The sequence below is a fragment of the Syngnathoides biaculeatus genome, chromosome 7 (genome assembly GCF_019802595.1).
Source record: "Syngnathoides biaculeatus isolate LvHL_M chromosome 7, ASM1980259v1, whole genome shotgun sequence".
NCBI lineage: Eukaryota > Metazoa > Chordata > Actinopteri > Syngnathiformes > Syngnathidae > Syngnathoides > Syngnathoides biaculeatus.
The window spans coordinates 576,986-592,802 of NC_084646.1; the positions used below are offsets into that span (position 1 = coordinate 576,986).

A 15,817-nucleotide genomic window follows, 5' to 3' on the forward strand; every position below is an offset into this window, starting at 1 on the left:
TTTTCACTCGATTTTGGTTCACTCTGTCCTTCCGTGCAGGTTTAAAGAATGGCAAGCCAGACGCACTATCTCGAATCCATGAAGGGGAGCGAACGGAGCCCGTGAGTGTCCCGATTCTTCCGGAGGCCTGCTTCGTGTCCGTGTTCACCTGGAAGATTGAGACACGAGTAAACGAGGTCTTGAGGGACTCTCCGGGTCCAGCCGAATGCCCTTTTGGTCGCCTGTTTGTTGTTCCTTCGCTACGAGGGGACGTCATTGATTGGGCTCACACTAACAAGTCGATCTGCCACACGGGAATGGCGAAGACCCGCTCTGTCGTGGGACAATGGTTTTGCTAGCCAAACCTAGTGAAGGACATAAGGGAGTACGTCAAAGCGTGTCTGGTCTGTATGGCCAATAAGACCTCTCGCCTGCGACCTATGGGTGAGTTACGGCCATTACCAATTCCCTCTGGTCCCTGGTCACACATCTCCCTGGAGTTTGTCACAGGTCTACCCTGCTCCCAAAGAATCATTGTGGTACTTTTGGTCATTGATCGCTTTTCTAAAATGGTCCACTTTGTGCCAGCTCCGAAGATCCCGTCCGGCAAGCAGACAGCCCAGCTACTACTGTACAAGGTCGTTCGCTACCACGGCCTGCCAATGGACATATCGGACAGAGGACCACAATTTATATCCCGTTTCTGGAAGGAGTTCTGCACCCTCATCGGGGCAAAAGTAAGCCTTACCACAGGCCATCACCCTGAGTCCAACGGCCAGACAGAGAGAATAAACCAGGACCTGGAGACCGGTCTACGCTGTCTGCCATTGCATGATCACAGCACGTGGAGCCAACAAGCTAGCTCAGAGGTTCTGGGTCCATTTGCTATCAATAAAATCATTCACCCTGTCGCTGTTTCGTTGAAACTCCCCAGATCGATATAGGTCCACCCCACGTTTCATGTAAGGAGGCTTCGTCCAACTCGTCCTTCACCATTACTCCCCCCCGGTCAAGAACCCCCCCACCCCCGTCCCGCTTCATCGTTGACCCCAGCCTCATCAGGGACTTCCATCCATCTCATCCTGAAGTCCCTGGGCCGTCTGGAGCAGGCCTTTAAGGGGGAGGGGTACTGTCATGGTCCTGCCGGTCCAGCCCTGGCTGTGCAGGTCCTCGCACATCTGCGCCTCATCTCCAATAATTAACCCTGGTATACCTGTATATAGGACCCTGTCTTTGTCAGATTGTCGCCATCCATGCTTCGTTCCCTCACTTCCACATTCCTGACTCTGAACTCCTGTTCCCCGACCGACCCAGTAAGCCTGTTGCTTCTGATTCTACTGCTCACTCTGACTGACTCCCCGCCTTTCGACATCGGAACGAATAAAAACTCTCTTTCAACTGCCTTCCTGTCCACCGAGTCGTGTATTTGGGTCCGCCCTAGTGTTCGGGTTATGACAGTGTGTGCGTCTGTACATGAGTGTGGAAGATTGCTGAGTACATGTGTGGTCATCATTTCTTTAACAGACAACAGGTGCTCCTGGTTCGAACATTTCTAATGATTAGATGTTTTTGTCCTTGTACTATCTCCTGCTAGGCGGCTCCCACGTTATCTCGAGCAGAGCAAAGCATTTCTTTATTGGAAGCAGATGTATGATAATTATATTCACAATTATTCCTACACTCACCAAAGATAAGCTTCCAAAGAATGGAACTGTGCCATTTTTCATTTAATTCTGGAGTTTGGAACTCTGATAGGATGCCCTTTCCATGGGCCAATTCCCCTTTTAATTGTTAAAACATCATAAGGAAGCTGTAATGTTCTTACATAGCAACAAGACGTCCAGCCATAATGCAAAAATATACAAGCCTGACCCCCACAGACCCACCAAATATCATTTAATTTCCCAAAATATTGTTTTCTATGAATGTATGATTCGTTACTTGGAATGTCACAGAATAAGTCTGAAGCTTTTCTCCAAATAGGAGAACCTTGAACTTCATCAAGTAAAATCCACACTCCGAAGTTCCCTCGAATCTCTGCGTAATCATGTGACACATTTGAGCAAAAACAAATAGTTGATTCCACTGGCCTCAATTCTATTGAATAATACAGTAGACTGGAGATCTTCATGTTTTCCTAGCCTCTTCTCAAGTTGTCATCTTATCATGTTGACAGAAACTAGCTCTAGGGACAAGGAATGTCACCTCTTTGAGAGGGATGGAGCTCAAGCTCATCCGTGAGGTCGAGAAGTTCTGACTAGATATAGTTGGACTTGCATCCAGGCACTGCTTGGGCTCTGGGATCAGTCCTCTTGAGAGGGGTTGTCCGTCGCCCCCAAACAACAGTTCAGCATTCCCACCCTTTTTGGAGCCTTAGAGGGAGTGCTGGAGAACGCGCCCTCTGGAGACTCCATCATTAAGCTGGGGGAGTTCAATGCCCACATGGGCAATTACAGTGAGACGTGGAAGGGCATGATTGAGAAGAACACCCCCCGATCAGAACTGGAGTGGTGCTCTGTTACTGGACTTCTGTGGTCATCATGGATTGTCCATAACAAACACCATGTTCAGGCATAAGGGTATCCACATGCGCCCCTGGCACCAGGAAACCCAAGGTCACAGTTTGATGATAGACATTGTGGTCGTGTCATCACACTTGCGGCCGCATGTCTTGGTCACTTGGGTGAGGAGAGGGGCAGAGCTGTCAACTGCTCATCAACTGGTGGTGAGTTGGCTCTGATGGTGGGGGAAGATGCCAGTCTGGTGTGGCAGGCCCAAATGTATTGTGAGGGTCTGCTGCAAACACGTAGCACATTTCCCTTTTAGAAGGAATTTGAACTCCCAGCTCTGAAAGAACGTTGTTCATAGGCCCGGGGGAGCCGGGGCATGATGTTCCGCCCCTCAATTTCTGAGGCGGCCGACTGGAGCTTTGGCCGTAAGGTGGTCTGTGACTGTCGTGGCGGAAAGCCCCGAACACGTTGGTGGACAGCAACAGTTCTATCGAGCATTTCTGGCCTGTGGGATTCCCGAGGCTTCTGATAAGTACGGGTTGTCTAAACGGAATGTTGTTTTGGTGGTTACGAAGGCAAAAACTCAGGCATGGGACGAGTTCAGTGAGGCCATGCAGAACGAGTTTAAGATGGCGTCAAGGAAATTCTGGTCCACCGTCCCAGGAGGAGTAAGCAGTACACCGTCAACACTGTGTGTAGTAAAGCAAAGCAAAGGAAATTTATTTATATCGTGCATTTCATACACAAGGTAACTCAATGTGCTTTACATGATTATTTGAATGCAAAGAGATAAAACGTCAAAAATGAGGAAAATGACAATAAAAATGAAAAAGAGAGACACGGTGAATCAGCTGGCCTCACAGTTCTGAGGTCTGGGCTTCGATCCTGGACCCGTCTGTGTGGCATTTGCATGTTCTCCCCCTCTTTGCATGGGTTTTCTCTGGGCACTCTGGTTTCCTCCCACATCCCAAAGACATGCAACATTAATTAGACACTCTAAATTGCCCCTAGGTGTGATTGTGAGTGCAGTCTCTATTTGCCCTGGAATTGGCTGGTAACCAGTTGAGGGTGTACCCTGTCTCCTGCCCATTGAAAGCTGGGATAGGCTCCAGCACTCCCTCGTTACCCTCGTGAGGATAAGTGGCTGAGAAAATGGATGGATGGATAGATGGATGGAAGTACATGCAGTTTTACCCGAACACTGGAATAGACTGATGTCAAGTAGGTGGCCATACCACAAACAGCAATGGAGCGAATTGATAACAATTGGCTTATATGGCTTGGGTTCATGTGGTGAGCTGAGACCTAGCACCAACTCTCAAATTGAACACCAGATGTCGCCAAACAAAACTATACTTGATTGGATCACCAGCACGGCAAAGATCTCTCTGATAAACGTAGCCCAACCACTTAGCAGCTCATTGCATTGCATACGTATACCAAAGTCAGTAACCTTACATAAACTTGATTATTTTTCATATTTTTGTATTACATACATATAACGGGGTTAGCAACCTTAAGAACCCAATTATTGCCATGTGTTTGTATTCACATCTTATTTTTGACATAAAGACAGCAACAGGATACAGCTGCCGGGTCACACCCAACGCTTTTTCAAGACGTTTGCAGCGTCGAGTTACTGAACAGGAAGCCCGTCACACTCGAATCACCTTGCAGGATGTCTGCAAGCAGAAATAGATTTCAACTATTTTTCCATTAAACTTTTAGCAGATAATAAGATGCTTTGAAACGGCTTTGTGAAAATAATATAACCTGTGTATGGCTGTCTCTCTCAGACAAGGCAACACATGATGATCAACCAACTAAAACAAACCTGAGAATGCATGAGAGAATTGTATTCACAAGAATGTTGATACATTTATGCTATTGCTCAAAACTAGGGTGAAACCGAACGCGAGTTTGTGGTTATATTTTTAAAGATGCATTTATTGATTAAAGGGAAAATGACAAAATTGAGTGAAGCTAAGGAGGACGTGACAAGTCAAGCCAGGAATGGTGAAAGGGGCCTGATAGGATGAAACAAGTGGGCCCTTCCCACTAGGCGTGGATTCAGCCAACATTTTCCAGAATGTTCCACCAAAAAGCTCTAAAAACCTTGGATACGGAAGTTCGGGGCTTTTTGTTTGGTTCTCGCTGACAAAGAGACAAGGTCTTTCTATAGGTGTAATAGTCGTGTGGCAAGATGGTGGGGAGAAAGTATCTGGCAACTTGGAATGCTTAATTTTTGACGACTCCTTTTAAGATTGGGCGCAAGTAAAACTACTATAATAAGGTAATGGCAGGATAATACCAGGGATATTACGTTGTTACCTATGAAGAACAAATTGGCTTGACAATTTATCCTTAATCCCAAAAACCCTTATTACTAAATTAGGCTTCAAGCTATATAGGACTTGATCACCCCTAACAGGCTCACTCAAAAATGTCTATTTTCCCTAATTTCTGATGCTTTTAGACGCTTTGAATCTCACTTCAATTATATTGCTTTTTTATCATTTATCTTATCCTTCTTACCATCAGTATTATCATTTTAACCATTTTTACTTTTATTGATTTATGTTCAATTAACATCGTATTTTGCCTTAACATCGCAACCATACCCTGCGTCTGGCGGGGATGACTGTAGTAATGAATGTTATCTGAACAATTTTTATCATTTTAACTATTTTTACTTTTATTGATTTATGTTCAATTAACATTGAATTTTGCCTTAACATCGCAACCATACCCGTGTCTGGCGGGAATGGCTGTCAAGTAATGAATGTTTTTCAATTAATTTTATTAAATTATTAAAATTTCCATCTTCATCTATCTTTGTCATTCTTATATTATCTCATTATTACCGTTCTACCTCATTAAAGATCGAGCGTCAACGACATTAACATAATTTAGTCGTAAAATTCTATTTTAATCAGTCACTCATTGATAATTTCTTGTCTTAAAATAAAACTAATCCGTACAATCCTAACAAGGATTGTTAAATTTACTAGGTCAATAACAAGTGCAATCGATTCATAAGAGATGAAGCTGCTATAAAAGCGGAGTGAACACTTTGTCACCGTGTTACTCTGAAAGGATACTCGACAAGGCTGATAAGTGGGGCCAGACCGCATTGGCTCTGCAAAACTAAAGGCAGTTAGTACACCTAGGCGAATTCATCTCGACACCGACTGAAGAAGCTCCCGTCCTCCTGACTGGGCCTCAACTTTGCGTCTGGAGGTTGAGGGTTGATGAGAAGCTGAATGAAGTAAAGACATCTCCGGTGAGTAGGAAAGACACTCATGATGAATGAGTGAATGCGAGTCCGGGTAACTGCGGCAGAACCAAACCTCGAGAATACTAGTCCCTATCGAGTAGACAAATTACTCTATAAAACTGAGAAAAGGGCAACATGTGTCCTGTACGTACTTGAGCTCCATGAAACGTGTGCATGAGTAAAAGTGTGAGTGGAGGTTCACTGCCTCATTTGAACAGATAATTGAGTGACAACTGTTTGATAATGCAGAGGTAAGAATTCTCCGCCACTTGTGGTAGAAGCTTGAGAATTACCTCAAACAGAAAGTAATTGTCACCCTGTTTAGGGGGAAGTCAGTGTAGTCACCCTCGGTGAACCACTGACTCCAATGGGGGAAAACAAATACCAAAATAGATGATAAATAGCAAAATAGTTGATAAAGAACGTCTGAAAAAAATTAATGTTGTAACGACTAGGAGTTTGTCGAAAGCCAATGTCCTAGTAAAATAAAACGTCTAAATTTGTGGATAACACAATATGGCTTTGCTAGCCAGCTCAACACACACATACAAAATATATATAGTTAATTTGCAGGATAAAATTAGAGAGAGAAACACACGCACACAAAAATGGACTCAAGATGACGTGAAAACGGCCATAAAAGGTATGACATCTCATAAAGTTGATGGAACATAAACAAAACAAAAGAAGAAAATCTTAACACTTAAATGGTGTGGAAGTACAACAAATTTGGATGACAGCAACAGGGAGCAGAAGGGAGTTCAACAATTAATATAGGGCACTTCTGATAGATTTAGACGGAAAGCAAATTTTTCTGCCATTGTAAGAGCAAAATAAAACAACAATGAACCATTTGAAGAATATAGAATTGGAATGACTTCATGTTTTAAACCAAATAGTGGCAATCCTGAAGATCACACTCCAGGGAGTGTGTATCAAGAGCAATTAAAAAAAGCTCTTCATGCGAAATAATCCTACAAAACAATGGGTAAACAAACCAACTGGCAGCCTGTAACAATACCTTAACCAAGCACGCAATACACACAGAAAGAGTGCTACAAAATAAGAAAAAGAAAGTTGACAACTTTCTGAAAGAGGAAGGAGAAATTTATGGAGCTTTATGCGAAATATTTAATAATCGTGGCCGCAGATGAGGAGGAGGCAGGGGAAGAGTATTCGGGAGGGGATGCAAATTTGATCAAAAAGAAATTATTTGCTGGTGTTGTGGAGAAAAGGGTCACATTTCGCGTGACTGCCCTAAAAACAAAACACCCACCACCGCATAAAATTGCATTCACATTCAGTCGAGCCCTCCACTACTCTTTCCCATAACTTCATTGTGCGCTCATTGTGTACTTGGCATGTTTTTGATCACTAGAGACATGACTATAATCTAAACATTTGCAGCATGCCCAGGAAGGTTTAGAACAGGGGTTTCAATCCGTCGATCGGTCGATCGCGTGGCAGTCTTGGTCGATCGTGGGAGGGCGTTCCAAAAAAAAAAAAAAAAAAGAGAAAAGGTCAGCCAACGTTCCCTCGAACAATTGGTGCAATTGTGCACCGATGATGCAGTCTCTTTGCAGATATTCTGCGTTGCGTGCAAAAAAAATCCAATGCAAATTGAAAGTATAATGTACAGCTATTCAGTTGGTGGCATTTTGCAACATGATTCAATGAGTGAGAGATGACTGATTTTTACATCCAATGGCACAATTCACATACATACTGTAAAAAATGAAAAGAAGCCATTGTTTCTTTTAGGCAGTACACAGAACTTTCTCTAACAATGCTCTTATTCCTAGCTTATTTTACACCCGCCGCCCCGCCCCACCCACTCTTAAAGACGTACACTCATAATTCCAAATGTTACAGTACTTATGTAGCCCATCAATGTGTTTTATAATGACAGCGTCCACCAACGCTGCTTTAGTTCGCAACATAGTCTTGGCAACGCAGAGCGAAGACGAGCCAGACATGCTGCTCATGCTACTTTCGATATTTATGGAGAGAGTTAAAAAATAAATGCTGTTGTTTTAAGATGCAATGACTGTCAAAGTTTGTGAATAATCGAAGAAAAAGTTTTTAAACTGTATGAGATTTTCTCTTTTCTGTGTGGGAAAGGTCTGGTCTGATGCCAAAGTAGAACGTGCAAGATGAGATGGTGTGTAATTTTAAAATTCCACCTTGGCACAGCCTGATCCAGGATGAAAGCACAGACAATACAGTGCACAAAAAGCAAATTCTGTATTTTAAATATAGGAGGCAACATAACATGAACCTTAAAACGGTTTGGGAGCATCACCATCATTATCCCCCCACCCCCCTCATCGTCGGTAGCTCGCGAGAGGCTGGCTGCTTGAAAAATAGATCTTGGGGTAAATAAGTCTGGGCACCCCTGGTTTAAAACATACATTGACACATACAGTACATATGAAGAGTTCAGATACAAAAGCAGATATATCCATGAACAAAAATGTACTTTGCGTCTGTATTCCCCATGCCAAACATGTCAACTGCCACGCCCACCTCTCGTCTTAGTGTAGCAGGCATTTCAATTGATATATTCCACAAATTACAAGGAATTTTTCGGACACTTTGTACAAGAGGATGAACAGTCTCGGAAATGTTATCAATAAATTCCACAGTATTGCTCTCAGGTTTATGAATCAATCATCTGAGACATTTACATTAGTTTGTTTATCCAAATAGGCCTACTAAACGTTACAGCCATTGTCCTTTTCTTCATAACTTATGACTTTCTTTCACTTTTATATTTGATAGTAATATAATACAACAGGAAAACTTTATTGTAAACCAAAATCTAGTATTTTTTCAGTGGTATAAGGTATCTGAAAGTGAACATAAAAATGTTCACAATATACGCATTCATTGGAACGAACATTTCCAAATGCTATTATTTAACAATGTAACATTTCCAGCATTAAATACCTCAATGATCTCAACCATTTGAAGGACATCTTACCAGAGGAATGATATGCCTTTCTGTGTGTATTTCAGAGAAGGTTTTTCAGTTTAAGAATGACAACCCCATATCATATCATCTACAGTTGTTGACGTATCAGCTAGGCGAGGGACACAGTACCTGCTCCCACCAGCTGTTAAACTCTGGGTATATTTGGGTGTTAGAATTATTGTTAAAGTATTTATTATGGACTTGCAACAAAGCCAAAGTATCATCCTTGCTTCGAAGAGTCTTGTTCACAGGACGAGCCCCCAAACAGAGGTGCACCAGGCTACCCTTATATTCCGAGAAATGGCCAAGGAGAACTTCATCAACGCACACACATCATTATCAGAGAATGTGCCTTTGTTCACGTGCTTGCTTACCACTCCTTTTGACCTTGTGTGTTTTCAGAAATAAAGAATATCTGAGAGGCTGGTTCAGAACTTGGTTGGAGTCTGTAACTTGCCAGTCTCTCACATCTTCCTGATCAGAAAGACGATTTCTTGTCCCTGTTTTGTGTGCAATAGTCCAGCAATAGTTACTTTTCAGTGACGTCATGACTAACACGTGTTTTTTGTTTACAATGCCATCTTGAACGGCAAAATTGTGTGTTTCTACATAACATGGCAGACTCGCCATCGTCAGACCTTAACTTGACAGTTTTATCAGATATTGCACAACAGTCTGACAGTTATTACAAACAATATACAGAAAAGATACAAGCAATCCCCTCACCACCACCACCAACATACATATGTACAGAACATGTACCTACTAGAAATGAAACGCTTGCTGCACAGTTGAGAGTACATGGTGGGCGCCCAGTTGTCCCTCTTCATGGCAGATACCCATCTGTCGCATATTTCTTTGTTCCCTGGGAAGTGATAAAAGTGTATACTGTAATGTTTTGGCTACGGTTAGCATTTGATCTTTTATCTTGAAAGTCCTTTGACAAACGAACACTGTAATCTTTGTATCCAGCAAATTTGCATTTTTTTTTGTCCCCCATGAAATCAGCACTAAGACCAGTATATGACGTATTTCTGGATTCACAGTAGATAATCATCAACAAAAAATACAACTAACCATTGACCTTAATCCACCCATCATTAGATGCATGAATAAATCCTCTCAGATGTGGCCTATATTACATCTGCCAAGGATGTCATAAAATTACTGATATTATGTGTAAATTTTGTTAACAATATTATAACAGAACCACATTACCAAATTACCAAACAGACTAATTTGGTCATAGGTGAAAGACAAACCCATTAAATTTTCGAGCTGATATGCATCAAGATCTAAAATCTGGATCAGTAACCCTAACTGAGTTTAAAGGATATCTCTAAAGACAAAGCCCTCAGTCTTGACAAAAATATTCTGTAGCAGAAAACCACAGAAACATTTTGGATGGAGTTTGAAATTTGTCAGATTGATTGTAAGAATTTATCTACTTGTACAAAATTTCACAGAGGAAAGGTGTCTGTAAATTGGTGAGACAGGCACGTAATTTCAATATTTTGTTTACATTTTCATTAAATTGGTAGGGGATGTGGTCAAGTAAGTTAAACAGTTTCAGTCCCTGAATAGAACGCTCCACATGGATTCTAGCAGTCGAGATGAGGTGGTTGTGGATTACTTCCTCCTGAGTCAATTGGCTGTACTCGTAATTTTATCAACAAACGATAATATTAATAGTTGTGGGGGGACACGAATTCTTTTGTACTTGCTGGGGGGGGCAGAAAATAATTGTGAAACACTGCTGTAATTGAAGGTAAACATTTTGAAAAATAAAATTCCACTAGGAGAACCAGATTGGGGAGCCAAGATCTACCGGGTATCAGGTCTTCTGACGATGGCATAATACTTCTTATGGTGTCCATACCACAAGGTCACAGCATTTTGTTCCTGTTAGGTACATCTGACCCTGTATTTGATGATAGTATGCATGACTTTTCTTGAGGATGATGTTGTCATTTTGTACTTCTGAAATCACACCAGTCTAAGAACAAAAGTCAACGTCAAAGTGGCATTAAATAGCATATTTATGGCAGTTTTATTACTTGCCAAGAAAGAAGGTTTTAAGTGTCTTTTCCACATCCATTATTTTCATCTGTGCCACTGAATATGGACACTTGACCTTGATCAATTGAAGCACTAGGTGCTGGGCCTCTGGTGTTTGCCAGAATATTTTGATGCAAGGCAGAGGACAATGCCATCTGGAGATGCTCCAAGGACCCCCTACTCGTGAAGCCAGATACCTGAACAATCAAAGGGAACTTGATATTTTTGTTGGACACAAATAAATAATGTGTATTTATTTATAATTATGTGTTTATTGTTGTATGTAGCAAATATGGAAAAAACATGACACACCATTTTCACATACAGCTCCACTCAATTGATCCTGGTGGAGTCGCAGGGTATCAGCTTCATGGGTGATCCCCAATGCGACTTCTCTGACTGCTTCCAAATTGTGCTGTGACATTAGTTTTTTCTTCAATAACACAGACAACCTACGATTGGGATATAGGCAAGAAAATGTAGATTCTCATACAGCATATGTTATTCTTTTAGGATATATTGATGACAATTTACCCGCCTCTTCATGCTGCTGTTAGTCCTTGGCCAAAATTGGAAGCTGTGGTACAGAGCCTTCTTATTTTTCCTCTGTCCAGAAGTAGCTTCTGCAGTCTGTTGTATGACTGTAGGTGACACAACAAGCCATTCTCAACCAGTGGACAGGGTTGTCCGCTCTAATGTAGTCATGACTGACCACTAGATCCTCGACTATAGCAGGAGGAGGCTTAACATCAGTTGGTTCAGGGTCAAGTATCCATTTCAGACCGGTAAATGACAAAAAAATAAATAAGTCTGATATTATCAATATTCTACATGAAATTGTCGGTGTTAAAGAAATCATTCATATGTTCTCATTTTGTACATACTGTAGTTGGTTACACATCACAACCTAGCTTGTGCCTTTGAACTCATTGTCTTGAAAACAGATGTAATCAATCAGACAGATGTAATCAATCACACCCCCACACACACATGCAAAACATGTGATTTATCTGAATAAAAAGAAGCTGCAGGGGGACATGAGTCAGAGTTGCTTAGAAGCAAGGAGAGGTCCTGTCACTCCCCTTGCAGCAAGTAAAACTTGAATCCTTGTCTGTTTGACTTTTTAATAGAAAGTCACTTTCTTAAACCTGACATTTTGGTACTTCAAGCCGGATCCCAACACACCACTGTTAAAGAAATCATTCATATGTTCTCATTTTGTACATACTGTAGTTGGTTTCCACATCACCACCTAACTTCTACCTTTGAACTCATTGTCTTGAAAACAGATGTCATCAATCAGACAGATGTAATCAATCAAACAGTCACACACACAGACACATCCACTCATCATGTGAGTTATGTGAATAAAAAGAAGCTTCAAGAGGACACAAGTTGGAGTTTCTTGGAAGCAGGGAGAAGTCCTGTCGCTCCCCTTGCAGCAAGTAAAACATGAAGCCTTTTCTGTTCGCCTTCTTTTAATAGAGTCAAGCTTTTTAAACCTGACAACCACAACCCATGGAGGAGGGGGAGGACACACCGAAGTCTGTCGACAGACAGGAGCAATTAGCTGTTCTGGAAGAAAAACCCTGGTGGGACGTAAATTCGTGGCCAGGCCGGTACCAGGGTCCAACCTCCCCTCGGTGGATGAAGAACAACTGGCGTCCAGACAAGCCTTGAACCGGTAAAGTAAGGCTACTCCGCCAGAAGGAGGTTTAAGGCTACTCCGCCAGAAGGAGGCTTGAAGGCTACTCCGCCAGATGGAGGTTTTAAGGTTACTCCTTTTTTACACGCCAAACTTTGAGGAAAACCACCGCCATAATACAACCTGTAAACCATGTCCTCCACACGTTTTGGGACTACCAAGATGGCGGCCAACTGCTTTGACCAATCGACACACCGCTAGATATTTATGCGCCCCCCCCTTTTTTTTTAAGATCTTTGATAAATGGCACGGGCAAAAAGAAAGACTGGAAAGGCTGGACACGCTGGGTGTCGTGCTATAACACGTATTTTCGTGTCGTCTCCAACCAATTTAGCATTGAGCAATGCTTTGCATGACCGGTAGTTTGGCCAGTCACGTGACTTAGGTGCACGCGTTCTATAAAGGTGAAGCAGAAAGTGAACAGTGAACAACAACCGAAAACAAAACTTTGTTCAAGTGAATTAAGATCATCAGAAAATAAAAACCTTTGCAAACAGACTTTAACAGTGTCAAAGTAAATCTTTCAAATTTACCCGTGGAATAATTTCTCACAGCCACAAAACTGGCGATAAACGGACGGGTCAGCAAGGTTGTTTTGGGAGTATCAAGATGGCGGATATCTGCTTTCGGCGACTTCAGTTTTGGTGGCCAATGAGCATCCAGTCTTTTTTCTTAGATCAGTGCCATGAACCCATGAGGGTGTTTCATTCAGGAAATTAAGTGGTTATGACCACTGATCTTTATTTAAAAAAAAAGACTGGATGGCTTCTTCATTTTAATACTCCCAAAACAGCCATGCCGATCTGTGCAGCGACAGCGTTAATCTCCAGTTTTGTGCCTGTGAGAAAACATTCCACAGGTAAATTAGAAAGATTTACTCTGACACTATGAAAGTTTATTGGTTTGTTTTCTGATGACCTTAATTCACTTGAAGAAAGTTTTGTTTGCGGTTGTTGTTGTTCAATGTTTACGCTCTGCTTCACCTTTTATATGCCAACGGTTTTTCGCAAAAAAGTGATGTAAATATTTTTCCAAACTTCATCAGTGGATAAAAAAATAAAACACATTTTCTGTGAAATGTTTGAATTTCATGATACAGAACTCTCCAAATTGAATTTTATTTTCAAATGTGAGGAAACAAGTTTAAATTTTCTGTCTGAAATAGGACGTCGCAGAGACAACAAATGAACGATGCTTTTAGCATGTATTTTCCCATTGCGAACCCTTATTCCCAAAAATATATCAAACTGATTGACTTAAAATTTAATGTTTTTATGACAAAAAATGCTTACTTTTTTGCTACGTTATGATGATAGTGTGTCACAGCGTATTTTGGGAAAAGTTAACATGTCAGGGAAATGGGGCCCTAGGTAATATGTAAGGTTTCTTGGTGGTCACAGTAGTATATGTCTATCCTTTGCACTTAGCCTTTTTTGGTTTACCAAGTCGAAGTAAAAATCCTTCATGTTACCAGAACTGGAAAAAAATGTCAGGCTCACAAGTCCAGTTTTAATTCTACATGCCAAACTTTGAAAAAACCCCCGCTGTAATTCAAGCCAAAATTTGAGAAAAATACCGCTGTAATCCAATTTTTAAACCATGTCCTCCACGCGTTTTGGGAGTACCAAAACGGCGGCCAACTGGCTTTAACCAATCGATGTGTACGCTGTATCCAGTCTTTTTTTTTTTTTTTTTTTTTTTTTTTTTTTTTAGGTCAGTGGTTGTGGCTTTACATGTTGAATTGAATTCGTGGAGGCTAGCCTATCACATGTTTTTCAATTTCCATTGGTGCGGAACCAATACATATTTCAGAACCTGGCCGGATTGAAATTGATGTCGGACAGGAGCAATAGAAAGATGACGGCTGCTCTGGTACAGATGAGTTGCATGTATAGGGGAATGTTAGCGGTAAGGGCGACGGGTATCAGGCCGATAATACCTGGGCTGATACCGACTCAGTTTCGGGCCTTCTCTGTGCGAAAAGATCCAGAGTTGGAGAATAATCCTTACTTTCATAAATACGAGGAAAAGATCCAGAAAATGCGCAGGTTAGCTGGCTAATTTAATTAGTTGTCATCTACGTCATTGGTTGTCATTCTGTAGTCGCGACAATTCCTGTTTTCTATCCATCCTTTCTTTGCCGCTTATCCTCACGAGGGTCGCGGCGGGTGCTGGAGCCTATCACAGTCCTTCAAATTTCGGTTCGAATTTCCGTTGGGCAGGGGGAGTTTTAGTTGTCTCACTCTGCTGCGGTTCCAGGCTGAAACAATCATTATCGTTTAACTTTTATTGCGCTACATGCAAGACTCGAAAAGTTAAAGACCCTGACTGAAAGTAGAAATGCTCACCAGTTGAAGGCTGTAAGTATTATAATGGAAGGTGAATGGGATTGTGTTTGCAAAGGAATATTGTTAAGTAGTAGCATTTTATAGCCATTGCTGAAGTTCTATCTCTTTCAACAAAAAAAAAAAAAAACAGGACAGTTTGTGTTGGAGCTTAAATATACACTGGGCTAAAGTCTCAGATTTGCAGATGAAAGTAAAGTCTTGTATCATGACTTTTAACTATTTATTGACTGGTACTTTTTTCGAGAATCTGTTATGATTCATTCTACACCTTTTGGTGCGTTTGGCTAAAAAGATTCCACTGCATGTACCTAAAGATGTGAAGCTTGTGTCTTAGTTGAATTTAGTATGAAGTCAAATGGGTCCAGATCACTCAGAACCATGGTTGACCTCCACATCATTCAGCTCCATCAATGGATTTGATATATTTTCAGTTCCAAGCCTCAAGAGTTCAAGGCCCGATTAGAGAAATGCCACAATTCCAAGAAAGAAGTGCATGGAAACTCCAAGGAAGCAGAGTTTATGAACGTCATGGAGAAGCAGGTTGAGTAAAATTACCTTCACTAAGTCTGGAAATAACTTTCAGTAGAGTACCATACATAAAAAGTGCACTTTTTTGAAAATGTTTTTTTAAATTTCCCTGTAAACATAAGAACAATTTCTCAGAATTTTGAGAATTTGACTCAGTTGTAGTTAAACTTTTTTTTTTTTTAATCTAAAATGTCTTTGCCTGACCCACTGGTCTGTGTATGCACGATGTAACACTGAAAGAATTTTTTTTTTTTTTTTTTTTACTACGAAAATGACTTCCTCTCCTCCTCTATACCACCAATTATCTCTAGAATCATGAGTGATCTCTACCCCATCCTAGTTTGACTGGGTGAGAGCCAGGGTATGTCCCGCAATGGTCGGCAGTCCATACAACCAAGTTTTCATACTCATGTTTACACCAAAGGACAATTTGAACCC

At 41.3% G+C, this 15,817-nt stretch overlaps 2 protein-coding genes and 2 long non-coding RNA genes across 15 annotated transcripts in view; 3 read left to right on the forward strand and 1 right to left on the reverse strand.

The window, feature by feature from the left end:
• LOC133503684 (uncharacterized) overlaps positions 1 to 4,055 on the forward strand; it is a 7,179-nt gene extending 3,124 nt beyond the window's left edge. For both annotated transcript variants that reach the window (XR_009795810.1, XR_009795811.1), the window contains one exon: positions 40 to 4,055. This is a non-coding gene — a long non-coding RNA (uncharacterized LOC133503684). The remainder of the gene's footprint in view (positions 1 to 39) is intronic.
• nlgn1 (neuroligin 1) overlaps positions 1 to 5,300 on the forward strand; it is a 290,450-nt gene extending 285,150 nt beyond the window's left edge. The window contains exon 11 of the mRNA XM_061825528.1: positions 4,062 to 5,300. Coding sequence (XP_061681512.1) covers positions 4,062 to 4,187 — 126 coding nt within the window. The 3' untranslated portion in view covers positions 4,188 to 5,300. The remainder of the gene's footprint in view (positions 1 to 4,061) is intronic.
• The window catches only part of LOC133503683 (uncharacterized), a 25,853-nt gene extending 13,383 nt beyond the window's left edge, over positions 1 to 12,470 (reverse strand). The window contains exons 1-5 of one of the 5 annotated variants that reach the window (XR_009795809.1): positions 12,339 to 12,470; positions 11,333 to 11,439; positions 11,111 to 11,250; positions 10,569 to 10,995; positions 9,507 to 9,605 (exon numbers count right to left, since the gene is read on the reverse strand). This is a non-coding gene — a long non-coding RNA (uncharacterized LOC133503683). Of the gene's footprint in view, positions 1 to 5,981; positions 9,241 to 9,506; positions 9,606 to 10,568; positions 10,996 to 11,110; positions 11,251 to 11,332; positions 12,305 to 12,338 lie in introns of those variants that run through there. The other 4 variants (XR_009795808.1, XR_009795806.1, XR_009795805.1 and 1 more) reach the window with 4 other exon arrangements.
• The window catches only part of atpaf1 (ATP synthase mitochondrial F1 complex assembly factor 1), a 26,856-nt gene continuing 23,406 nt past the window's right edge, over positions 12,368 to 15,817 (forward strand). For 2 of the 7 annotated variants that reach the window (XM_061825536.1, XM_061825537.1), the window contains exons 1-2: positions 14,228 to 14,551; positions 15,283 to 15,391. In XM_061825536.1, coding sequence (XP_061681520.1) covers positions 14,337 to 14,551; positions 15,283 to 15,391 — 324 coding nt within the window. In that variant the 5' untranslated portion in view covers positions 14,228 to 14,336. The other 5 variants (XM_061825539.1, XM_061825535.1, XM_061825534.1 and 2 more) reach the window with 5 other exon arrangements.